Source organism: Panthera onca, chromosome B2 (genome assembly GCF_046562875.1).
Source record: "Panthera onca isolate mPanOnc1 chromosome B2, mPanOnc1 haplotype 2, whole genome shotgun sequence".
Classification (NCBI taxonomy): domain Eukaryota; kingdom Metazoa; phylum Chordata; class Mammalia; order Carnivora; family Felidae; genus Panthera; species Panthera onca.
In genome coordinates, this window is record NC_138343.1 from 23,385,125 (window position 1) to 23,411,292 (window position 26,168).

Consider the following 26,168-nt stretch of genomic DNA (forward strand, 5'->3'; position numbering starts at 1 on the left):
TCGATATTCAGCTGAAATGTGACTCTGTTCTCTCCTTGCCAATATTTGTCCCCTCAGAGGCGGCCAAGGTCAAAGAACTAGACTCCACAAAACGCAAATACAAAGCCTACCCAAAAGATTCAAAAAAGTTTAAATCCTAATGAGTCTAAAGTTAAAATATTTAACACTCCAACAACCAGCCCTTGGAGGATTAAAGAACCATTTAGGGCTGCTTTCCGGTAGTCTCCCCAATCCTCTACAGGGAGTCCAGAGAGGAACATGAAAACACAGCAGGTCACCTAGTGAAATGTGTCTATTACGGAGTCGGGAAGAGAGAGCTGGGTCAGCCCCTCCCAGCGGGCCTCGGGCACTCACCTGCTGATCTGCAGGATGGGCCAGGACTGCTCTGGAGAAGGAAAGCAGGGGTCACCAGGCTGAGCCCAGGCTGTCAGGATCCACCCTAGTCCAAGCCCTTTGCCCTTGTGTGGCTACCACGAGCACATTCCCGATATCTGGAAGACTATCCTTGCCCCGGCATTGTGGGAATTGGCTGCACAAAGGCTGTACTGCAAACAGCTCCCTGTTTGTCAGGATTTGCTTATTAAGTTGCCACACGTCACAGTGCTGTCTTTAACCCACAAACCTGTGCTCCACTGCCTAAATCAAAAATACACATTTGATTCAGTTCCATGATGCCACAAAAAAGGAAAGCATCCCATTTCCTCTCGAAGGCTGTTCTTTGCAGTCCTGACAAAGCACATGCGACACAAATCACAATACTCCAAGTGGCTCCAAGCCACACGCTCTTAAGAAACACGACTGAGTCAGGAAATGAAAAAACTTGGCATACTCAAATATGCGCACCTGCTGTGCTAGATAGCAGCAAGATGGGGAACTCGCGAAACAATGTATAGTCCAACACTACAACTCCAAAAATGAAATGAGCAGAAGGCTCAGCTTTGCTGCGAGTGAGCAGACTCACGAACCACAGCATCACCAGGGAAGCCCTCAGCCCGGGTCAGGGGGGAAAGGCACAGCAGGTGAGGGCATGGTCAGGTGGAAAGCCCACTGAGCACCCAACCGGACAAAGTTCCCCTGGCCCTGCAGCGAAGGTTGGTGGATGACAACTGCTCCACCCCCATGTGCTATAGGAAGGCTGCTGGAGCTGTGGCCCTGCTGCCTATGAAGAGAGGCATGTCAGCATCCCCCAGAGCTTGCTGGGTTTCCAGGATCCTAATCCAGTACTTCACTGAAGCAGGATCCTTGTCTCCCTGAGGGAAGTCTTGGAACGTCCTGATCACCCTGCTTCATAAACCTGGGGATTGTAAGGGGAAACTCTGTTCCATACAGACTGCTACATTTTCCAGCCACTGCTTCTGAGACCTCAGATAAGGACACACACTTCATTCAACATTTCCTGACCCAGTGATCCATGGACCCACTTGCTCATAAAGAAGATGCTGGAATCTCTCTGGTAAAATTCAGCATCATTAAGTGAGCTGAGCAGAACTGAGTTTTGATCATTAGAGCTAATAGATACTTCAGCTATTACATTTCAGCATTTCAACTAGAATGACAGCCTCCCCCCTCACTCCCTTACTCAAGGTAAATATTCCTGAAAAAAAACCCACAAGTGAATTGTTGGAATTTTGCTTTGGGGGATGAGCATGTGAGTTTTCATTCCACTCTGGAAATATACTCTCAAACACTTCCTTGGTCTGGCCAGTATCGCCCCTTCTTTTGAAACTACCTCTTCAAAAACAAAACCTATTTAACTTCCTTATGTTTCTTTACAAAATGTTTGTTATCAGTCTATAATGAAAAGTTGGCACTTTATAAAATTGACATTTAGAAGATTGCTTAATACTTAATGTATGAAGGGCCATAACCATGTACAGAAAGACTGGGCTGTTCCAAATCTTTTACAAAATTCTGAACCTTAGAAAAACTATTCTCCAGGATTTGTGAGACAGCAAAGCTAGATTTCCTCACCTGAAAGCCAGGTTTGACTTTCATTATATTATGAAATAAGTACTTTTAAGATTCATTGCTTGAATTCCAAAATATACTTTTGAAAGTCAATAATTTTTTTAAATAAAAAATTTGCTCTTCATACCTCTTTAAAATCCATTTCTTACTTTATTCCATATTTGAAGGGTTACCCTTTTGAAGAATACCAGACAAGGGGATCTCTATTTTGATCATGTTATTGGGCTCCTAATTTCATCCTTGTTTAATTTTAAATAATCCCAAACAACCCAAAAATAATGCATAATTATCATATGAATTGGCATTTCAAACTGTGCTATAGGCCATATACACTAGCAATATGTTTCAACTAAAATGTATTCATAAACACATAAGAAAAATACAAAATATATTTATCTAAGTGTTCTTATGCAATAATGCATTTTTTAAAAAGAAGTGGCATACAGAACTCAGTATGGGGCGTTGCATGAAAAAGCTTGATAATTTTTGTATTTAGTAACAGAAAAATGATGCAATTGTTAAAATTGTAAAAAATTGTAAAAATGCAATTGTTAAAATTGCTTATTTCTATGGTTATAAAACTTTTTATAAGTGTATGTGAATTAAGTATTCATTGTTTCATAGACATGACTATTTTTTAGTCTGCTTTACTCCAAGCATAAATTATAATGAACTTCGGATGGCTTTCCGCTAATAATTATTTGAAACTTTTCCCCATGATCAATTACCTTTGGCAACCACTGCTATAGTCAAAAGGAATGTCTCCAAAGCAGAGGTTAAATTAAATATTTCCATGGCTTAAGACATCTCATTTTGAGGCATGGAAGTATCTGGCAGTTTCTGTAACTTGATGTCAGTTCAGATAGATGCTATATTTCAGTCGTACTGATTTATTATTATTTCTTATATGAAAGAGGACAAGTAGATTCTCCCCCTTGCACAGTAATAATTGTACATTTGGTGTCTTAGTGTTTATTGTAACCAAGATTACTGAAAATAATGTGAACAGTTTTACCTCTACCCACAAGAGGTTCATTTCAAGTGGCAAGCCTTACTGAAAGTTTAGCTACTTTATTAAGTGTAACTCTCAGCATCTACTGTTAAAAAATACTACTTTTCTAGACCCAGATAAAAGACCACTTAGTAAATATTTTATCTTTTGCCATATAGCCTTTGTTGTATCTACTCAACTTTACTTAGCAGGAAAGCAGTCACAGATTATATGTAAATGAATGTGCATGGCTATGTTCCAGTAAAACCTCATTTATGGAAACTGAATGTAAATTTCATATAATGCTCATGTGTCACAAAACAGTATTCTTCTTTTGAGTTTTTCCAATTGTTTACAAATGTAAAAGCATTCTCAGCTCTCAGGCCCTACGAGAACAGGCTTCAGGCTGAATTAGGCCCATGGGCTGTGGTATGCCTACCCTGGTTCCTATACAGCAATGGTAGAAACCATCCTTCTTAAAGATTACCATTACAAAATGAACTGACTGTACTCATCATGTGCTGGAAAATAATGAAAACGAAAGAAAGACAAATTCCCAAGGGGTAACCAAGGTGTGGTTAAAAATCAGGTCCTCAGCCAGGATACTTACCTGCCCTGCTCATACATAGCCACTTTATCTTGGCATCCACAGCATCAGCAGCTGAGTGACGAAGGCCAGTGTGCACAGCACCCATCTGGTTCTGACAACATGTACCTGCTGGGCATGCTTCATCTCCTATCAGGTCATCACTACCCATTGTGGCTCTGACTAAAGACAGAAAGACACCTGTCCATTCCACACACACACACACACACACACACACACACACACACACACCCTCCAATCACCCAACCACTGGAAAGTCCAGCTTCTCTGGCTGCTAAAGGCCCAGAGAAGTCTAGCAGCTATTATGTGCTCCGCCTATACAAGGGGGTTGAGGGCTGGTGACTGCAGCTTACACAGGTCGACGGGATTACTCTAATGTATCAATTGACCAACCACCTCATTTTGGCAGGGGACAGAACCCTCCTACAAAACATTTCAAAGAACATTTTTGCCCAGAATAGGAAATCTGGGCCTTTCCACATCAGAGAGCAAGGATTGGAGGAAAGAAACTTGAAAATACTGTTAACTATTTGAGGAAGATCACCTGTCAAGACCTCCCAAACTCCCCAGGAGCTGAAATATAAAGTACAGCGTAAAAGAGTGTGCAAGTTGCCTTTACTTTTTTAAAGGACATGCGTACACATAGGCCCAAGTAAGTAATGTCCAGTCTGTGCAAACATCTCCCAGATCCCAGTTAAGAGAAAAGGACGGCCCAGCCCAGGCCCCACCCGGTTTTCTCAGAGAAACAGGCCCCTGTGCGAAGGCTCCCCTTCACGCCCAGGGTCCAGTGCATTCTCCTGGCATGATGTGGCAGGATGCCTGTCCTTTCCCTGAGACTCAGGCATCTCCAACAAGCAGCAACGGCGAAAACACTTTTGTCTATAGTTTTAAACAAATCCCAAGGTCTTACAATTAGGCGCAAGGGTCAGGAGACTTTTTCTTGGAGGAAGCTATGGCTCAGAGTCGAGAATTTCTTCCCATTCTGACGCAGAGCGAGAATCCCAGAAGCAGCGGAGGAAGGCCTAAGCGAGGAGACAACGGGCGAGGAGTTACGGTGCTCACAAGGCTCACTCGCCGGATCCGTCCTGGTGAAAAGTTTGCCGTGAACGGCTCCCTCCTTTCCTTCCCCGAGGTACGGGGCTCAGCAAATCGCCCCCGCAGGTCACCCGGGTGCTCTGGGGAGGCGCGCGGCCTGGAGCCCGGCCTTGGGCTCAGAGCGCGTCGGAAGGGCGCACATAGCGCAGCGTGTAGTTGGCCCCCGAGTTATTGTCCCAGTACTCGCCCTGGGCACAGCGGTAGCACACAGCGAAGTGGACCGCGGCGCCCGGTTCGTCCGCGTCTTCCCCCTCCTGGGGCTGCAGGCCGGGCGGCAGGCACAGCGAGAAGTGGAAACGCTCGGCGCCTGGCTCCTCCTCGGCGTCCCCGGGCCCCCCCGACCGCGCCTCAGGTGGCTGTGGCTCCGCCGGCGGCTCGGGCTGCAGCTCGGCCGGCACGTCTAGGAAGGAGCGCCACTCGGTGAAGGTGTAGCGCACCGCCACGGTTCTCGGCCCGGGGCAGCCCAGCACCCGGCCGGAGCCCGTCACCTCCGCTCCCGAGGGCGCCGAGCACTGCACGCGCTCCAAGCACACGCGCTGCCGCCTCAGTCTCTCGGCGGCGGCGCTGGGCCCGGGAAGCTCGAAAAGAGGCCGAAGCCGGGGAGGCGGCGCAGAGAGGGCCGCGGTCGCGGCCGCCGCGGCCAGCAGGCCGGGGAGCTGCTCCAGGTCTTGGGCGCGCATGGGGAAGCTGCGCAGGCGGGAGAGCACGGCGGGCGGCACCTGCGGCTCCTCCGCCTCGCTGAAGTGCTTCACGCTGGCCAGGCTTAGCCCCAGCGCGTCCGCGAACTGCACTCGCTTCTTGCACTTGGCGCAGCAGCTGCCGGGACCGTGCGGCAAGCCCTCGGCCCCCTCGCCGCCCTCCGGGCCGAGCCCCAGGCCAAGCTGCTGGCGCTGGCGCAGCAGCTTGGCCGCCTGCAAGATCGGGTCCGCGGGCAGGGAAAAGGAACGCGGGAGGCGGCGGCGGCATTCCAGCAGCTCCTCCGGCTCCTGGGAGGCGGCCTCTTCCTCCGCGGACAAGGGGTCAGCGTCGGGGCTCGGGGCTTCCGACGCGCCGCCGCCGTCGCCCCCCGGAGTGGGCAGCCCCTCGGCTGGCGGGGGTTCTCCAAAGAGCGCAGGTCCCTGTTTCTCCAAACTTAGCGCCCCCTGGGGCTCCATGACGCTGTCTGGCCCCGGGACTGTCCGTATCGCTTCTCCCTGGAGACTTAACACCTTGGGTCTTTGCAAGGGCGCGCAGAGCCCGCCCCTGGCTGGAGCTGAGAAGACAGTCCCACTGCGTAGCCCCGGGTTTTAGTGGCGGAGACCCGGCGCGAAGTGGGAGGAGGATGCCGGCGTGGGGCCGGCTCTGGGGATTGAACCTGCCAGCGGCGGGGGAGGGCCCGGGGCGGGGAGGCGCAGGCCGTGGGAACACCGGGAAGCTGGGCGGCGCGGGCCGAGCGAGCGGGCGAGCTTCCCGAAGGCTGAGGCAGAAGGTGGAGACGGCTCTCTGGAAGTTGGGGGCTCCCTTTTCCCTCCCGCCCACCCCGGCGGGGCCCGCGTCGGTCCTGCCTCCGGAGCTCCTCGGGTGAACTGGCGCTCAGCTTTTGTGGACTCGGGCGCGAACTGCCTTCCTCCGGCGCGTCAAGTTGCCCCAGGTCTGGACGGGTCCGCCCTCTGGAGGGTCGCAAAGCCGTCTCCTCCCGGGTGTCGCGGAGGCCGGGGAAGTCCCCGGGAGCAGGCGCGCAATTAGGGAAGCTCGCCTGCGGGCAAGCGGACCGAGAGCGCCGAGCGCCTCCCTCGCTTTCTTTTCCTTCCTTCCCAAACTTCGGGGCTCCCGGGCTTCAGTCCCGCTCTCCCGCCGGCGCGCTGGCCTCGGCGCTCCCGCAGTGGCGGCGCCCGGGGGCTGGGGCCGAGTCCGGGGCGGGGACGCGGCTCTGCGCCGAGAGATGCCGGAGGCCATTAGCTCGGGGCCTGGGAGCACGTTTCCGCTCCTCCCCCTGTCCCGCCCGCCGCGCTCCGGGGCCCTGAGGACCGGGGCCCCGCGGGACCGTCGCCGCGCGCACTGCCTCTCCCCGAGGCCCCGAGGGGCCTCGGCGTGCGCTAGGGCTGCGAAGCGGCCGACCTGCGGCTCTACCGGTGGAACGTGGAACCTGGGCACTGGGGAGACCTTCGGTAGTGAGTTTTTGTTGTTGGTTTTGTCTGTTTTTAAGGCTAACTTTACCTTGATCAAAGTCAGTGTCTCGCAAACATCAGCGCGCGTCGGCGTCACCTGGAGGGGTTGTGAAAACATTCCTGCGCCACCCTGGAGTTTCTGATTGAGTGTTGCTGAAAGTATTTCCAACAAGGTCATGCCGATGCTGGGCTCCAGGGACCGCATTTTGGGGACCTGCGTATAAACCTGTGTGGACGTGTGGAGTTACTTGTGTAAAAAGCTAGGGATTCTAGAAACATAGATACAGTATTTCAGGGAAAAAAAAGAAAAGAAAAGAAAAAAAAAAGAAAAGCCAACCTACCCGGGTCATTTAACTGAGGCATGGTAACTAAAATACCTTATGGTCTGGCAGAATTTAAAGGGGCCAGCACCTTAGGCATTTTGGTGAGGAGGCAGGCATAAGATGGAGAGTAGGGAGTAAGGGTCATATTAATCACTAATATTGACTGAGCACCCAGCCATCAGCAAATGTTGGTTTGAACTGATCCTCCTTGCCTGATCTTATTCTCAGAGCATCATCCCTACTCTACAAGTGGGACATAGAAGTGTGAAGGATTTTTCATTGCCCAGGCCTCACAGCTAGGTGTGGTGGGATTTGAACCCTGGGCAATTAAGAGGGAAGAGTTCTCCCATCACTAGGAAGCCAGGGCTGGGGGTGTGATGCTCCTGAGGAAGGGGCTCTGCCATCCTCCTGTTAGGGTGGTAGGTCCTTGGGTGCCCAATATAGAATTCCATGATTGCATGTCAACTTGGAAGCTTACAAGAGGCACGTGATACTCTGTGTGTCTCCCTGAACAACTCCAAGATTTGGGGAAGAAGACATTATTTTTACATTTAGGTAAATATTTACATATTATGGAGTTAAACACAAAATTTGAAAATTATTTGGAAGATTAAAATAGGATTTCAAAGAGATTTTGAGGTTGTGGTGACCCTTTGGGCTACTGCCCTCATCAGGGCCATGTGCCCATTGCAGGACAAGGGACTTCAGGAGGTGAGGTGCCTAAGGAGTAGGACTCAAGGAGGTGTCAGACTCAGGGTTATGCAGGGCCCTAGGCCCAGCAACTCTCTTTTCTTTTTAGTGAAAGTGTTAGAACACCTCGCCCTCAGGGAGCTCTCAGTATATTGGAGGAGACCAACATTAACCAAAAAGCAAATACAGGCTTGGCCACACTAGCAGATGCTAAGAAGGATGCAACCTAGCCAGGGAGGCCTCCAGGAGGAAGGTGAGTGGGAGTGAACAGATAGGCCTGCAGGTAACATTTCAGCCCATAGTTGTATGGGCCCCGTGTGGGTGGGAGTGTGGGGAATGTGGGTGGAAGGAGTTCACATGGCGGAGGAAGCAAGGGGTCTTTCTTGAGTCTCTTTCATAAGAGCACTAATCCCATCCATGAGGGCCCCACCCTCATGACCCAATTACCCTCCAAAGCCCAATCTCCTAAAACCTTCACATTGGGGGTTAGATTTCAACATAGGAACTTTGAGGGGACACAAACATGTACACTACAGCAGACACATTGATTGTTTTGAGGTGAAGACAATTGAGAAACAGCAGATACAGGAAGGGCTCTCCTTTCTACCCAAAATCATGGCATAGATTTCTTGTACCAGGAAAAGGAGAACATTCTTTTTTTTTTTTTTTTTTTTTTTTTTTTTTTTGAGAACATTCTTATCATCAAGACAGAGTTGACACCAATTTGAATCTGGACAAACAAACCTACTAAAATAGACCTTAGCTTCCACTAGTTTCCCCATGTACTTCTGGGTCCCTTTCCCACATTTTACCCTTTTAGCCCAGACCCTTTTTTCCTTCGTCTTGCCACGTCCCCTGACTTATCCATCATTGTTAAAATGGTACATAAGCTCCCAGGCCTATCCGTTTCTTTGGGTCTTCGTTTCTTACACTGAATATGAAAGCCTCCATGTACACATAAAACTACCAACAAGAAATAAACTTTTTATGTTTCTCTCTTGTAAATCTGTCTTTTGTCAGTTTAATTCTTAGGCCCAAACACAGAATTTAAGAGGATAGAGACACCATATATGTTAAAGTGTTACAAAAATACTTAATTTTTAAAGTATTTTAAAAGAGCAGAAACATTTTAGAAACGTGTCCCCTAACTCTTCTTCAGCTTTTTGAAGGGGATTGAGTTGATTAAGATAAAGTCACAGTGAGTTTTCAGGGGCTTAAATGCAGCCATGGAAACTTCCTAGAAAAATGCCTTCTAATCTAAAAGGATCAAATTCTGTAGTGCCTTAGCCTGCATTTTTCAGCACAACTGAAATATGGCAACGGGATGAACTTGCAGTAAACTTGAAAAAAAGCATTACCCTGCTTGCCTGGTTCATTTTTCTTTCTTATGTGTACCTTCTAGCAGAATCTAAGAGGTCTGAGTACAACTGATTTGCTTCAAAAGTGGAAAAAATAAAGCCAAGTGAGATTCAAATGATCTGCTTAACCAAAGGCACTCAGCCACCCAGAGAAGGGAGCGCCAGATTGATATCTAGTATAGCCAGGGCTTTCGAATCATCGTGTGCTAAAACACTGCTCACAGCATCGTACAACCTCACACAGCCTGATGGGATGGTTATGTTACTACAAGTATGGCAACGTGGAGGCCTACAACAATTCACTGAATTGCTCTGGTTATCCAGGATAGAATCTGCTGGGCCAAGATATGGACTCACACAGCCTACTGTCTGAACCCCGCTGCAGCCCTCTCTGGGAGCCTGCTGGAGGTAAGTCATGTTGCTTTTGGCTTAAAAAGAAAAAAAAAAAAAAAAAAGTCACCAAGTCAGAAGGGGCCTTGCTTCCCACAACAGAGGGATGAGGAGTTAATAAGAAAGCCTTAAGGATGGGGTTCTCTATTTTTATTCTAAATTTCTTTGGCTTCTCTATTTCAATGAGTTTTACTCATGTTTCTGATCATCCAGGTTTTAACATGATTTGCATAATATATTCTAAGTGTAATTTGTAAGTTTCCCAGAGCTTGATTGGCCTAACACCCAACCAATTTTTTTTTCTGAAATTAACAGAGTCATTTAAACATTACATGTTAAAGAGCCCACTAGTATCAAGTTAACCTCCTATCAACACTTCAAGTTTTAGTATGTTAACTTTTTATCCTCATATCAATTTTCTGCAATGTGTAAGTCATTTCACTTACATTTAGTGACTTTTCTCATTTGACTTTGGATGACTGTAAATACCAATCATGATAAGAAGCATAAACAAATGTGTGAACACTTCAGTTCTTGGTATATGTGACACAATTCTAATGAGCATGCGAAACTCTGGGAGTGCAGGACTAATATCAATCTATTACTTCTGCCTGGCTCCCCAGAGTCTCTGTCAGCTTCTGGGAGGAGGCCCTTCATAAGTCCTCTCACCCTTCTTGTCCAGAGCCTCCCTGCTTCTTTTCCTCTGTGTGAGACAGAACTGAAAGGTTAGGGAAACTACTGGATTTGACATCTTTCTTTGAAGGGAGCAGGGAAGGACCCCTGTGTCTTGCTGTCTCATAAAATGACAGAGACTTGGTCTCCTAATAGGGTCTGTGACAGCCTATGAGCGAGTGTAGTGGGCATGTGGCTGGCCAGCCCCCCACACACCCCTCTGCCTCTGTTCTAGCAGGTGTCCTACACACACTTCTCTCACACTCCCCTCCAGAATAGCATCTGTCTGATCTCGGAGGAACGCCCATCCTGCCCATGACTGGTTCACGAATGAGCAAGTGACCCAGCCAGTAAGATATGAGGGGGAAGTCTGAGAGGAAGCATCCGAGGGGCATTTCCTTTTTCCCAAGAGAGAGCCAGAGTTGATGCATTCTCGTTTAATCCCCTGGACTCACAGCAGTTGCAACTACCTTGAGGTGAGGTGCTTACTGAGCACGGGAAATGGAACAGCCATTTTGTGATTTTGTGACTGAGCTGCTAAGTTGATGTTTCTCAATGGGAAGTCTCTTTCGCTTTTTGAACTGGCAAGTCTTTGCTGTGATCATTTATAGCAAACAGTTTAAGATCTTTAACATCCATGAGCCCTGCCCTCAAAATGCCTCTAGCAGCCCCAGGAATGAGACAACCAAAAAAATCCATCCTTTTGTTTCCAAATGAGAACCATGACACTCTGTCTTTGGACCTCTTACCATGTGAAATAAAAAAAAAAAAAAAAAAAAATACAACCTTTTGGGGCACCTGGGTGGCTCAGTTGGTTGGGTGCCCAATTCTTGGTTTCGGCTCAGATCATGATCTCACAGTTCATGAGTTCGAGCCCTATGTGGGGCTCTGCACTAACAGCAAGGAGCCTGCTTAGGATTCTCTCTCCTCCTCCTCCCCCTGCTCCTCCCCCTGCTCCTCCCCCTGCTCCTCCCCTGCTCGCACGCACACTCTCTCTCTCTCTCTCAAAATAAATAAATAAACTTTTTTTTTTTTTTAAGACAGCCTTTTGAATTAGGGCAGTTTAATTAAGCTTTCTCCTGGTTGCAGCCCAGGGTCTCCTAACAGGAAGGCATTTAAAAAATTTTTTTATTTATTTAAGTAATCTCCACATTCATCGTGGGGCTTGAACTCATGACCCCAAGATCAAGAGTCAGACAGGCACCCCAGGAAGGCATTATTATAATAATTTTGGAAGAATGAATAAATTGAGCCTCAAAGAGGTCAAGGAATGTGCCCAAGGATATCCACCAGCTGTGGCAGAACCAGCACGTGGCTCCAGATCTGACTTCAAAGCTTAGCTACTTCCTCTCTATCTGCTTCCTCTCCAGTCACATAGAAGTTACTCTGAACTTCACTATTCTGAATTTTCTCCTTCCCGTCAATTTCCTCCAAAGGAACAAACCTGGTTAGTTTGTTCAGTGGAAAAATTCACACAACAAAGAAACAAAGGACAGAAATTTTATGTGGAAAAAAATCAATAAATACAAAACATGTATCTGTTTATTTATGTGTGGCATATTTCTGGGAAGACCCTGTCACAGGGTTTGCCTCTGGGGACTGGCGCTCAAGGACTGGGGCTATGAGGTGCGAGGAAAACTTACTCTCATTGTAGATCCTTTTGGACTGTTTGAATTCTTTGTCTTTTGAAAGTATCTTTTCATTGTATTAAACATTAAAAACTTTAAAGCACTTGTCAATAAATTTTGTGTTAACGTATGTTTGCCATAATCTTAAAAATATTTTAAAGAAGCATTCATAGCATTCAGCATTTAAGAATTGGATTCACCTGACTCTTCCCTCTCACTGGCTACATTTGGCTGCTTGGTCTTACTCCTCTGCCCATTCTTCCTTTTGTTTTGTGGAGCCATCCTTTCTTTTTCCGTATCACTATTGTTACTCACCTAGCATGACCTCCTCCAGTCCTTTGGTGCAGCCCTGGTGAAGGAATCTTACCTGACCCCTGCTTTGACACCATCTATATACATCTCCCAACTATGGTCCAAACTCCTTACCCAGAAATAATCTGACTCCAACCACTTTTTTTTTTTTAAATGTTTATTATTTTTGAGAGAGAGAGACAGAGTACAAGTGGGGAAGGGGCAGAGAGACAGGGAAACACAGAATCTGAAGCAGGCTCCAGGCTCTGAGCTGTCAGCCCAGAGTCCAATGCAGGGCTAGAACTCATGAACCAGGAGATGATGACCTGAGGCAAAGTTGGACACTTAAGTGACTAAGCCACCCAGATGCCCCTCCAACCACTTTTCCATCCTCTCCTCTCTATTCATCTTAAGAAGTCGTTTTCTGCAAAAATCTTCTAGGAGCCCCCTGGGCTGATATAAGACGAGGCAGCAGAGCCCTAGGCCCTTCGCTCCACATCTAGCTAAGAAACTGTTCTTTTACCTATTTTACATATTGGGATTCCCCAACATGATGTTTCAGCAAAGAACTCCACAGCAAAACAATATCACCATCACCACCATCATCACCATCATCATCATCATTATCACCATCATTACCATTACCATCTTCACCATCATCACTATCATCATCACCGTCATCATCATTATCACCATCATTATTACTATCACTAGCTTCACCATCATTACCATCATCATCACTGTCATCACCATCACCATGACCATCACCACCACCCTTATCATCATTATCATCATCATCATCATTATCACCATCATTATTACCATTACCATCTTCACCATCATCACTATCATCGTCACTGTCATCACCATCATCACCATCATCATCACTGTCATCACCATCACCATGACCATCCCACCACCCTTATCATCATTATCATCATCATCATCATCATTATCACCATCATTATTACCATTACCATCTTCACCATCATCACTATCATCGTCACCGTCATCACCATCATCATCACTGTCATCACCTTCACCATGACCATCACCACCACCCCTATCATCATTATCATCATCTCATTATTACCATCACCATCTTCAACATCATTATCATCACCATCACCATGACCATCATCATTACCATCACCAGCATCATCATCATCACTGTCATTCCCATCATATTTTAAAACCATAATTTGCTCTAGAGAAATTTGCTCTAGAGAAAATTCTTCCAAAATTTCTTCCCTTAAAAGTGCTTGTGCTCTTCTCATTGCCTGGAACATCCTACCCCTATCTCCACTTTTTGAAATGACTTGGTCTTTAAGGCAATTTCCAAATTTTACTTCCTTTATGACCTTGTTTTGGATCAACCCAGTCAATAATGGTGACTTTTGCCCCAAGGCAGATTTGCAGAGAAACTACTGAAGCTTAAGTGTCATTTGACCCCTCTGATGTATTCACAGTCATGCTTTCGTATAATTTCAGGAGTAATGCATTTTAACCACAATTAGTTAAGACCACTTGTGTGAGGTGGTGTTGGAGCATCCAGTAGCATTTTGGGATCCAGATGAGGGGCATATGAGTTGGGGACACATCTTTCAGTTTAATGGAGTATGTTTAGACGGTTCACAATGTCTCTTTAAGGTACTATTAGATGTCTGGTGTCAGAATGGCTTCCAGGATGTTACTGTGGCCCACTCTGTCCACTCAGCCAGTGGTGTGATGGGAAGGTACAGGGCCAGCATCCACAGCACCACCTTCAGGTGCTGTGGCAAGCAGCACCCACACGGCTCCTGCCGGAGCACCACACGGATCCCACAGGGATCCTGCCTCCTGATGTTCAGGCTATAGGGAGAAGAAAACTTTTCTTCTAAACTACTAGGTTCACCCCTGAGTTCCTGGAAATTAAGCTGACAAAAGATAGATTAACAGGACAAAAGAAAACAGTTTACTTACATGTGCAGCACGCATTCACAAGGGTGCGTGTGATGAGGAACTCAGGGTGAGGGGTAGTGGTTTGAATTTGGGCTTAAACATCATCGTAACAAAGAACAATAAACTTGTAGAGAAGCGACAAGACAAGGGAAAAGGGATAAATCCTTCTAGAAGTGGCAAACCTGGAAAGGCAAATATATAGGGAAAGCATAGCAGATAAGTGCTGTTTTAATAAGGTTTATTATATAGATTCTTCCAGTGCTGTCTGAGCGGTTAAGAATCTAGAGTCATCTCCTGGTAAGAAGAGGGAAACACCTTTACAAATGGAAATTTATGTTGTGCTTCTGGCCAGATAGGGGGAGGGCAGAGAGCTTTTTTTCTCTGTCTGCTGTTTCTTAATTTTTTTCAGTTCAAAATAATCCTCATGCCAAAGTGGCATATTTGGGGTGTCATATTCTGATGCTCTCCAGTGTCTGGTGTAATCTCCTTTCCTTGAGTGTGGGTAGAGCCTAGGGCCTTCTTCCTCCTGAATATGTCACTTTCATGTTAGGTCTTCTGCTGACACTCTCTGGCTCTCTCTCTTACTGATGTTCTGAAAAAGCCAGATGCCACATTGAGAGATGTCCTGAAGGAAGAAGCTCATGTGGAAAGGAGGGTTTTTCTTTTATAGTAATTACGTGGAATAGAATTTATTAGCTTCCTGCATTGGTAGCCACAAACCTATAACACATTTTTTACAGCTGCTGTGTCAAAGACACTTGATGGGGGGTTTCCAAAGTTTTCCCTCTCCACCACCCTGAAATTATGTAAGTTGCAGCCCCATATCACTGGGATCTGTCCTCCAACCTTTTTTTTTACTGTTTTTTTCTTTAATTTAAAATGTTGATGTTTTGTTTTTCAGGAATTTCTTGCATAATTTTGATTCTTAAAATATTGAATTAAAATATTATTTATCTTGATTGCTGAGGGGTTTTTTTGGTCTCCCCTTAAATTTTGTGCCCCAAACCAGTGCCTGTCTTACTTCACCAGGGTCCTGACTCTGCTTATTGGAGGTGGTTGAAAAGTAACCCAAGACACATTTCCTTCCTAAGTGGTACTTCTTGACTCCTTGGGTTAAGGTTTAATTTAATATGGTTTTGAAAAAAAATGTTTAATATATATTCTTACATAGTATGTTTTTATATTTGTGTATAATGTATAAATACATGTATGTTAAAATTTTCTTCAAAACCATATTAAATTAAACCTTAACCATATATATATTGTCACATATCTGCATACACAGAGTATCATTGAGAAGTTATCCCAAAAACCATTAATAGAGCATGCTACAGGAGAAGGCAAGTGACAGGGGGAAACTTGCCTTGCCTTAGAAAATGTGTTTTTTAATTTTTAAAGGAACACTTCCTAAGATAAATGTATTTTTTCCCTTAATGCAAAAGCAATACTTACTCACTAGGGAAAACTTAGAAAGTATAGGTAAAGTAGGAAACAGAAAGTATAAATATTCATAATGTCATCCAGCAATAACCTTGTTAGTATCTTAGTGTTTATCTTTTTCAATCTGACCCTTTCCCCTCCCTCAGACCCAGAGTTTATTGCCTGCTTCTGTGGCGTGCTTCTTAACATTTACATCCCAGTTGGGTCTGACTTGTTTCCGAATCTTTTCTTCAATGAGTGCATCTCTGCTTGGAGAACAGGGATTGTGTCTCATTGGTCTTTGTGATTTTCCTGGAGTGTGGAATAGGAGGTTTGGTCTGAATAAGGACCTGGGAGACCATGTCAGCAAAATATGTAATCTCCATGAGCTGTTTCCTCAGCTGTAAAATGGAATAATGTTAGTGCCTAACTTAAGAGAATCCAAGGGCGCCTGGGTGGCTCAGTCGGTTAAGCATCCGACTCTTGATCTCAGCTCAGGTCTTGATCTCAAAGGTGTTGAGTTCAAGCCCAGTGTTGGGCTCCACACTGGGCATGAAGCCTACTTAAAAAGAAAGAAGAAGTCCAGGGAACCTGGGTGGCTTGGACAGTTAATCTTCTGACTTCGACTTAGGTCATGATCCCGTGGTTCCGGAGTTTAAGCCCCCCATTGGGTGGTGTGGCTCTGTGCTGACAGCTCAGAGCCTGGACCCTCCTTCAGATTCTGTGTCTCCCTCTCTTTCTGCCCCTCCCCTGCTCATGTTCTGTCTGTCTCTCTCTCAAAAATAAACAAGTATCTAAAAAAAAAAGAAGGAAAGAAAAAGAAAATCCATATGAATTGCTTTCAGCAATTATTTTCTAACATGACCTATCATTAGCACAGTGCATTCATTAATTCAGCACACATTTATTGCATGTGATTATGTGCCAGACAGTCTTCTAGGTGCTGGGGACAAAACAGTCAACAAAACAGTCACAAATTCTACCATCTGGCTGGGAGTGGAGACAATATACAAAATTTACAGTGTATCTAATCATGATAGGTGCTTTGGAAAATATAAAGCTTTACACATAGGTACTCATATTATGTATTTATTGAGTCACTTACTATTCCCTAGCCTATTCTCCCTCACTTTCTGTCCCAAGTTCTGCTTTCCCATGGGATTAAATAACGCACATGGGGTTTAAACTCTCCAGACCTGCAGTGTAGACCGGCAATGGATCCCAGGTAGATGACTGGTCAGGGCTGCAGCATGGAAAAACCAAGCCAGAGGTCATACAACATTTGTACCTCTGCCATCGGGAGACACCAATAGGTGTTTTGACGTGGGTTTTCTTCCAGATGAGCACACTGTTGTACTACTCTTGATTTGCACTCGGTTGTGATCGATAGTTACTGCTCTGTGAAAGTCAGGACAGTAAACAGCAGCTCTGGCCCCCGTGTGGGGTGAGGGTGTGGGAGGTGCTGGCTGGGGGCTGTTTGACCCTTGTGTCACCAAGTTGTGGCTCCTGTCCTGGAAATTGCTCGCCCTGCCTGCTGCTACAGGAACCTTTCAGGGTGTTAGCCTTTTCTCTGCTCCTTCCCCAAGCCATTTGCTGTTACCATTCAAGACTAGAGCCTCAACTGGGACCTCACAAAATGAGTGGGCAAATAGGCAACACCATTGGGAGACAAACATCTTTGTAAATAAGCAAAGATTAAATGTATGAGCCCAAGCCTACAATAAATCAGAGTGGGAGGAACAAATTTTTTTTTTAAGGGAAAAAATTAAACTTAGAGCATATCCAACACTGAGATCAATGTAGGGTGTTCTTGTAAGAGGATTTTAAATATATGGAAGTCAATTTATTACTGCCATATTCCCATAGCCAAGCATTAACTAATGTGCACACAAATTTTAAATCTTCATACTAGGCATTCATACTTTTATTATTCCATTATTATGATGGTTAAAATTCCTCAACACAAATTGCCCCAAACTGGCATTGGATTTGTTCTAATACTGCTTACTTTATATGGGTAAAGCCTAAATTGATTACAATTTGTAATTTTTCCTTTTGCCAAATATAAAGTTTTCCACATGAGTTACAAAACAAATCCATGAATTGCACGATATGATCATCAGCCTCCAAAATAGTCCTGAGTGATTCTTGCCTCCTGGTATTTAATCCCACCCCACCTCCCCATCCTGAACTGTGGTACCCAGCAGATTGTGGACGTGACTATGCATGACTTCCCTGCTGGGTTATAAAACACACTGAGGATTCCCCTTGCTCTCCTGAATCACTTGCTTTAGGGAAGCCAGCCACCAAGTGGTGAGAACATTCAGACAGCCCCGTGGAACCATCAACATCAATTTGCTGGTCTTCTGGGCAAGCCTCCTTGGAAGTGGATCTAAGCCTTCAGATGACTGTAGCCTTGGCTCATACCTTCAGTGCAGCCTCATGAGAAACTGAGTCAGAACAACCCAACTAAACCATTCCCAAGCTGCTAGCATGAAATCTGTAAAACAATAAATGTTTATTGTTGTTTTATGATACTAAATTGGAAGTAATTTTGTTACACAGCATAGATAATGTAGTCTATGTGCATAAGTGTCTATAAATGCAGAAGAAACATCTAGAAAGATGCACATGGCAACATGTTAAACTTGGAGGAGGTGGAGTGGAACAAGGAAATTAATGTTTATCCACGTTGCTTTAATTTTTTCTTCAGATGAATATATGTATGTTTCAGTTATATAAGTAGAAAAATAAATTTAAAGCCAAAACTTTAAAGCAATCAAGATGTCCTTCAGTAGCTGAATGTAAAACTGTGGTGTATCTGTACAATGCAATATTATCCAGTAATTTGAAAGCCACAAAAGGGCATGAAGGAAACTTAAATGCTGAGTGAAATAAGTCAATCTGAAAAGGCTACATACTGTATGATTCCAACTATATGACGTTATGGAAGTGGCAAAACTACAGAGACAGTAAGATCAGTGGTTTTGAGGGTTTGGGGGAGGGATGAATAAGGCAGTGGTTTGGTTTTTTTGGTTTTGGGGTTTTTTTGGTTTTTTGGTTTTATCAATGGTTTGGTTTTTTTGTTTTTGTTTGTTTGTTTTGTTTTTTCCAGCCAGCAGATAAAAGTTCAAAAACTTTATGGAGAATAGTCCAGATTTTTAGGGCAGTGAAACTATTCTGTATGATACTATACCAGCAGCTACAGGTCATTATGCATTTGTCCAACCCATACAATGTCAACACCAAGAGTGAACCTTAATGTCAACTATGGCCCTTAGTTAATAATAATGTATTAATGTTGGCTTGTCAATTGTAACAAACGTGCTACATTAGTGCCAGATGGTAATAATATGGGAAACAGTGGGGTGAGGGGCTGCAGATATATGGGAACTAATTCCACTTTCCACTCAATGTTTCCATAAACCTACAACTGCTCTAAAATATAAAGTCTATTAATTATAAATTTTAAAAGATGAATAAAAACAAGTATACCAACACAGATCTCACATCCAGTTTGCCAGACACCAATCAGGGCCAGCTGGAATAGCAACTTCCGTGAGCAAGGTGGGAAGATTGATTCACCTGTCACTCTTGTTTCTATCAATGGTTTGGTTTTTTTGTTTTTGTTTGTTTGTTTTGTTTTTTCCAGCCAGCAGATAAAAGTTCAAAAACTTTATGGAGAATAGTCCAAAACCTGGATCCCTTATAGGCATGTATTGTTAAAACTTGCCCCCCAAAGCTAAAAAGTAGATTGAGAATGGACTCCTGTAATGTTCCAGGAGATTCTGGGCCAGGGAGAGTCCACCAGATCTGAAGGAATGTGGCTTATAGGTCTCTCTGCAGAGCTTCAAGCTACTAGACAGCTCCCATTGGACCACTGCTCCATCTAGGCAGGTCACAGTCCTTTTCTTGGAGGCAATGTGTGGCCAGCCAATTCCTGGGAAGCAGATGACAGTACCTGGGCCAGGTCACTAACGTGCTGGTGTGAACAGAGATGAAGAGAATTGCTCAGGGTCTGGGGAAAATGGGGCAGCTGGGGGGCACAGCTTTCCTATTGTTGGAAGTATACCAGGGAATGTGTTGCCAAGAGAGGCTGGGCAATCATTAAAAGGATTGATCTAGTCTCTGGAGATGGCTCCCCCATCACGGTCCACAGTGGTTCCTGACATGAGATCTGGTGGGAGGTAATGGCACACTTTCAGGAGTATTCTTGCTCATTTACTGCACAAATAGCACGGCGCTGGTGCTGGGATACAGAGGTGAGCAAGCCCAAATTCCCGGGGCTGTTGGAGAATTTATTCTAGGGGGGCTCAGATCATGTTTACATGGTGAATGATGATACTCACTATGAGGAAAACAAAGTAAGGGGGAGGGGGAGGGAGGATAGAATGAGTGGAAGGTGCCATGATGGATACAAGGGGATCAGGGAAGACATGGGACCTGGAAATGGAAAGTTGGTTAATGTGGTTGCAGAGAAGGGACTCCAATCTCCCCAGAATAACACCTGGCTCTCCCTGGGAGTACAGCAGACCAGCAAAGCCCAGCCTTGGCCATCTCCCCCTGCACTGTTGCATCACGGGACCAAGGCTTTGATAGATGAAATGGACCTCCCTGTCTCTGTAGATTGTGCCATCCTAAAAAAAAAGTCTAAGCGTGCTGCCCACCTTACACCATTTCAAGAATGCTACTCAGGACAGCTTCGTATAGAAGAGGAAATGCCCACAGAGATTCTTCCTGTGCCTCTCGAGAAGGGGTGCAGAGAGATGGAAATGCGTTTGTTGGAGGGCTGGTTTGTAAGCAAACAGTTTCAGAGGCCTGGTGGTGGGCTGGCCACACCACCCTCCTCCATGGTGCCCTTGACCACAGGGACATTGGTGCCACATGGGTCCTACCAGGTCCCTTCCCATGTGGCTTCCACTTTCCCTTCCCCTCCTGGCTGTGGAGGGCTTTGGTGTGCCCCCAATCCAGCAGTCACACACTCATGAGGAACCACAGATTCTAAACTGTGCAATGTCTCCATAAGGACACAACATCAGAAATCCACTGATAGAGCTGGGAACTCATGTTCATTTGCACAGAGATGTAAATTTTGTCCTGAGAGTCACCCGGGACTAAGGAGGTGGTGAGTGAAGGTTTTATTTGTTTGTTTTGTTTTGCTTTGTTTAAAATTTTTTTTTAACATTTGTTTATTTTTTTAATGTTTTTATTTATTTTTGAGACAGAGAGAGACAGAGCATGAGCAGGGAAGGGGCAGAAAAAGAGGGAGACACAGAATCTGAAGCAGACTCCAGGCTCTGAGATGGCAGTACAGAGCCTGATGCGGGGCTTGAACCCAGAGACCATGATATCATGACCTGAGCCAAAGTCGGATGCTTATCGAACTGAGCCACCCAAAACAGCACCCCTGTTTTGCTTTGTTTTTAAAGAATCATCCTTAAAGTGGATGAACTTTCAATGGAAGAGAATAAGCTACAGGCAGCTCAGGGGCAGCTCAGAATAAACAGAATAACTTCTTTTTGTGTTAGCTCCATACCTCTGGCCCTACTTACCTCAGGCCTTTCTAAAAAAGAGATCATAAATTAAATAAAATTGTGAAGGGAGAAGAAAAACAGGTCATGAGATTGAGAAAAACCCAGTATTATCAAGAAATTAGAATAATTGTATTTTAATCCAGGTGAAGGGAGACAAAATTTGTGCTCAAAATATCAGTACTAAAATCTTACTTTTATATGAAAGTGCTAGAGTTAGTTATACAAAAGTTGAGCCATACGCACGTATAAAAGGCCTTCATTTCCAGAGAATTACCCGTATTCCAACGTCCTCAGTTATGGAGGTTCTGGGTGCCGCAGCTCTGCTTCACACTCAAGTCTCCCAAAGGTTTGCGGTACTTTGTGTGCGAACTCATTTTCTTGGGTTTCTGGGGGAGTTCTGTGAGCCCTCGGTGGTAATACAGAAGAGTATGAGGTTTCCTTCCGCCAGCACCTCTGGGCTTTCACTGGTCACGGGCCTGATTTTGTATTAATTTCTCAGGATTCAATTCTTGTGCCATGCAGGTATTGGGTGCAGACCCTGTCCACCTCACCCCCACACATGGCCCAGACCTGTCGTTCTTCTTTCCCTGCCAGTAAAGCTTAGGAGAGAGGACACTTTCTCAGCACTTCTGGCTGAGGCTCCGAGCACCACATCTCAGAGATCGTGGGTGTTAGCTGTAGCCCTCAGTGCCTCATGCTGGGATCCAGCCCAAACTCTTGTATCAACTACTTCTTACCGCTTGAGTTCTTTTCTCTCTATACTTTTAAAAAATTTTTTTAAAATGTTTATTTATTTTGAGAGAGAGGGAGAGAGTGAACAGGGAAGGGGCAGAGAGCGAGGGAGACAAAATCCCAAACCGGTTGCACACGGCGGGCACAGAGCCCAATATAGGGCTCAAACCCACAAACGATGAGATCATGACCTGAGCCAAAATCAAGAGTCGGGTACTTAACGGACTGAGCCACCCAGATGCCCCATCTCTGTTTTTCTGATACCAAGAGTTTACATTCCATTCACTCAAACTTGGTTATGTAATAAAAAGAAAGAATTATTTTTTTTTCCTCCAACTTAAATCAATCAACTTAATGAGTATGAAGCATAATTTGACAGGGAAATGAGTGTATTTTATCCAGGATTAACCCAGGGATTTGTAGCAGGAGAGGAACCCTAGGCCTCATTCTCATCTGCCACGTTGGTGAAACCCAAGTGTCCATGAACAGGTTAATAAAGTGAATAAGTGATAATACAGTAATAAATAAATGGATCAATAAAGTGTGGTATATATGCACAGCAGAATATTATTAAGCCATAGAAAGTTCTGACACATGCTACAACTCGGATGAACCTTGAAAATAAGCTAAACAAAAGAAGTCAAACACAGAGGACCACAAATTGTAAGATTCCATATATGTGAAATATCCAAAGTAGGGAAATCTATAGCGACAGAAAGATTTGTGGTTGCTTAGGATTGGGGGATTGGAGAGGCAGGGAATGAGAGCTGAAGGGCATAAGGTTTCTTTTTGAGATGATGGAACATTCTAACACTGACTGTAGTGATGGCTGCATATATCTGTGAATGTTCTAAAAACCTCTGAGTCATATACTAGAAATGGGTGAGTTGCATGGCATGTAAATTATATGTAAATGAAAGGTGTTTGTTTGTTTTTTTTTAAGTGATTCTTACCTTAAATCTGGTGTCACACGGGCAAAGAGAAGAGGTAGATTTGGTTTGGGTAAGTCTGCATAGACCTAGTGGGGGATTCTGATGGTATCCTATTAATTTCCTTGAAAACAATATCTTCTCTTTAAAACTTATTTGTATCCCTATCAGTAGCTTTTGGAGCCTATTAAACTCTCTTAAAAACTCTCTTTGCATTTGGATCAAAAAAATTTTTTATGACAGTTGTCATCCCAAAATGTTCACGCTCTCTCCATTTCTTATTTTCCTACACCAGGTTTATGGATAAAATCTTTGATGTTCTTTCCCCCCCCCACATTTTTAACAGTTTCTTTCACTTGCTTTTACTATTTTGAAAATATCTCTATTGAATTATACTTCATATACCATACAATTCACCTATTTAAAGTGTAAAACTCAGTGTGTTTTTTTAGTATATTCACAGATACATGCAACCATAACCACAGCCAGTTTTAGAATATTCTCATCACCTCTCCCTCTCTCTCTCTCTCTCTCACACACACACACACACCTTACCCTTTAGCTATTGCTGATGAACACACATTAAATCTATGTAAGCCTAGGGTGCCTGGGTGGCTCAGTTAATTAAGCATCTGACTTCAGCCCAGGTCATGATCTCACGGTTCATGGGTTTGAGCACTTTGTCCAGCTCTGTGCTGACAGCTCAGAGCCTGGAGCCCACTTCAGATTCCGTGTCTCCTCTCTCTCTGCCCCTCCCCCATTTATTCTCTCTCTCTCTCTCTCTCTCTCTCTCTCTCAAAGTAAATAAACATTAACAAAAAAATTTAAAAAGAAACCTACATAAGCCTAGTAAGCTAAAAGTTCGAGGCACAAGTAATACTTCTCTTTGTCTCATTGATGTTATAATAAAATCAACTTTCTTTATTTTAGAGTTGTTCATTCTTTTATATGAAAAAGGGCAAAAATGAAATAAAATATTCACATAGTTGAGAAATCACTGCTCTACAGGCAGAGGTGGAAGTTCAGCCAGAATTGAATTGTTGACAGAAAGTCAGGCCCACGTGGAAGACAGAGATGCTAGCTTGTTGCCATGCATAAAGGTGGTCTGTGGATGGTGGTGGACAATATAGAAAGTACACATTGGGTAATAGTTGGTACATGAAACAGAAAACTGCTTATAGATCATGTTTGAGATAAAGGAGACAAAAAGCTAAAGCCCAAGGAATAAGTTTAAGTCATGAAAATAGAAGGATTGAAGGGTTAAGAGTGAATCAAATATTAGAGTTAAAAAGTAAAATAATACCAACAAAATAAAGACACTTAATTTTGTTTTAAATAATGAAACTAAAAATTTAGGGCAAGAAGATGGAATATTTAGTGGAAGAAATACTCCATTTAAAAAAGCTACAAAAAGTCTAAAATACCTACAGATAAACTTAAGAAATATATAGACTCAAATCTGTACAGTGAAGGAAAGTGTATTTCTACTGAGAGACACAAAAGAATACATCCATAAGTGAAAAGAGCCCTATCCTTGAATAGGAAGAAACAATAGAAGACAGGTGTTCATTCTTCCAAAGAGAATCCACAGATCTACTGTGACCCTGATAGAATAAAAATATTTTGGAGAACTATATGCTAAAATTATATGAAAATAGCCAGGAAAATTCTAAGAAGAAAAAAAAGAATGAGTAGGTGTTGGTCCTAACACATATTACAGCATATTTTAAAGCTATTTACTTAACAGGTTGATCCTCCCATGTGAATAAGAAGACAGATCACTAAAATAGATTAGGGAACCTAGAAACAAATGCAAATAGCTATAGGAACTGTGCAGTGTAGGTGATATTTACCATCAGTGGAGAAAAGATGAATTATTAACTACTACTGGGGGTGCCTGGGTGGCTTAGTCGGGTAGACGTCCAACTTGGGCTCAGGTCGCGATCTCACAATTTGTGAGTTTGAGCCCTGTGTCGGGCTGTGTGCTGCTGGCTCAGAGCCTAGGGCCTGCTTCGGATTCTGTGTCTCCTTCTCTCTCTGCCCCTCTTCTCTCTCTCTCTCTCTCAAAAATAAATAAACATTAAAAAAATTTTAAAAACTACTACTGGTAAAAACCAGTTGGCTATTTGGGAAGAAATAAAGCTCTTCCCTGATTCTAATTCTCAAATTAAGTTCCAGAGAAATTTAAAATTTTAATGTCAAAATTGAAAGCAAAAGAGACTAGAAAAAAGCACAGTATGGGGGGGAAAATCAGACAGGGAAACACCTGGATTAAGGAAGAAACAGATCAAAAACCATGCATGAGTTTACCTGTAAAGCATAAAGAAAAAATTTACTTGCAAAAAATCTACCAGTTTTTTCAAGGCAAAAAAAAAAAAAAAAAAAAAAAAAAAATATATATATATATATATATATGTGTGTGTGTGTGTGTATATATATATATATGTATATATATATTAAACAAAATCAAAAGAAAACATACAGGGAACAATACTTCCAACACGTATGACACCTCTGACCTATGCCTTGGAGGGCAATGTGACAGTATCTATCAACATTTTCTTTTTTCTTTTTTTTTTTGGCTTTTAGGATGTCACTTCATTTTTTTTAATATTAGACATAATTTATTGTCAAATTGGTTTCCATACAACACCCAGGGCTCATCCCAACAGGTGCCCTCTTGAATGCCCATCACCCACTTTCCCCTCCCCCCACCCCCATCAACTCTCATTTTGTTCTTAGTATTTTTTTTTAATTTTTTTAAACGTTTATTTATTATTGAGAGACACAGAGAGACAGAGCATGAGCAGGGGAGGGGCAGAGAGAGGAGGAGACACAGAATCCGACACAGGCTCCAGGCTCTGAGCTGTTAGCGCAGAGCCCAATGCGGGCTCGAACCCGCAAACCGCGATATCATGACCTGAGCCGAAGTCGGATGCTTAACCGACTGGGCCACCCAGGCGCCCCTGTTCTCAGTATTTAAGAGTCTCTAAATGTCCATCAACTGACAAATGGATAAAGAAGATGTGGTTCATATATACAATGGAATACTACTTGGCAATGAGAAAGAATGAAATCTGGCCATTTGTAGCAGCATGGATGGGACTGGAGAGTATCATGCTAAGTGAAATAAGTCAGGCAGAGAAAGACAGACACCATATGTTTTCACTCATATGTGGATCCTGAGAAACTTAGCAGAAGACCAAGGGGGAGGGGATGGGGTAAAAAAAAATTTACAGAGAGGGAAGGAGGCAAACCATAAGAGACTCTTAAATTCTATCAACATTTTCAAAGCAAATAGTTTTGGCCTAAGAACTATACTTTTAGAACTTTTCCTATACTCTCATGTGTATGTACATATTTTACCAAAGAGCTATTTGCAACAAGAAGAAATCAGAAACAGCCCACGTGTTCTATAAAAAGGGGACAGATTCAAACATATTAGTATATTTT

General features: G+C 44.0%; 1 protein-coding gene across 1 annotated transcript; it reads right to left on the reverse strand.

Annotated features, from left to right (window-relative positions):
* Nucleotides 1–2,381: 2,381 nt before the first annotated feature.
* PPP1R3G (protein phosphatase 1 regulatory subunit 3G) lies at nucleotides 2,382–7,029 on the reverse strand. The gene has a single exon (XM_060614901.3). It carries the CDS (start codon nucleotides 5,813–5,815, stop codon nucleotides 4,778–4,780), a length of 1,038 nt encoding a protein of 345 aa, XP_060470884.3. The 5' UTR covers nucleotides 5,816–7,029; the 3' UTR covers nucleotides 2,382–4,777.
* Nucleotides 7,030–26,168: the final 19,139 nt, after the last annotated feature.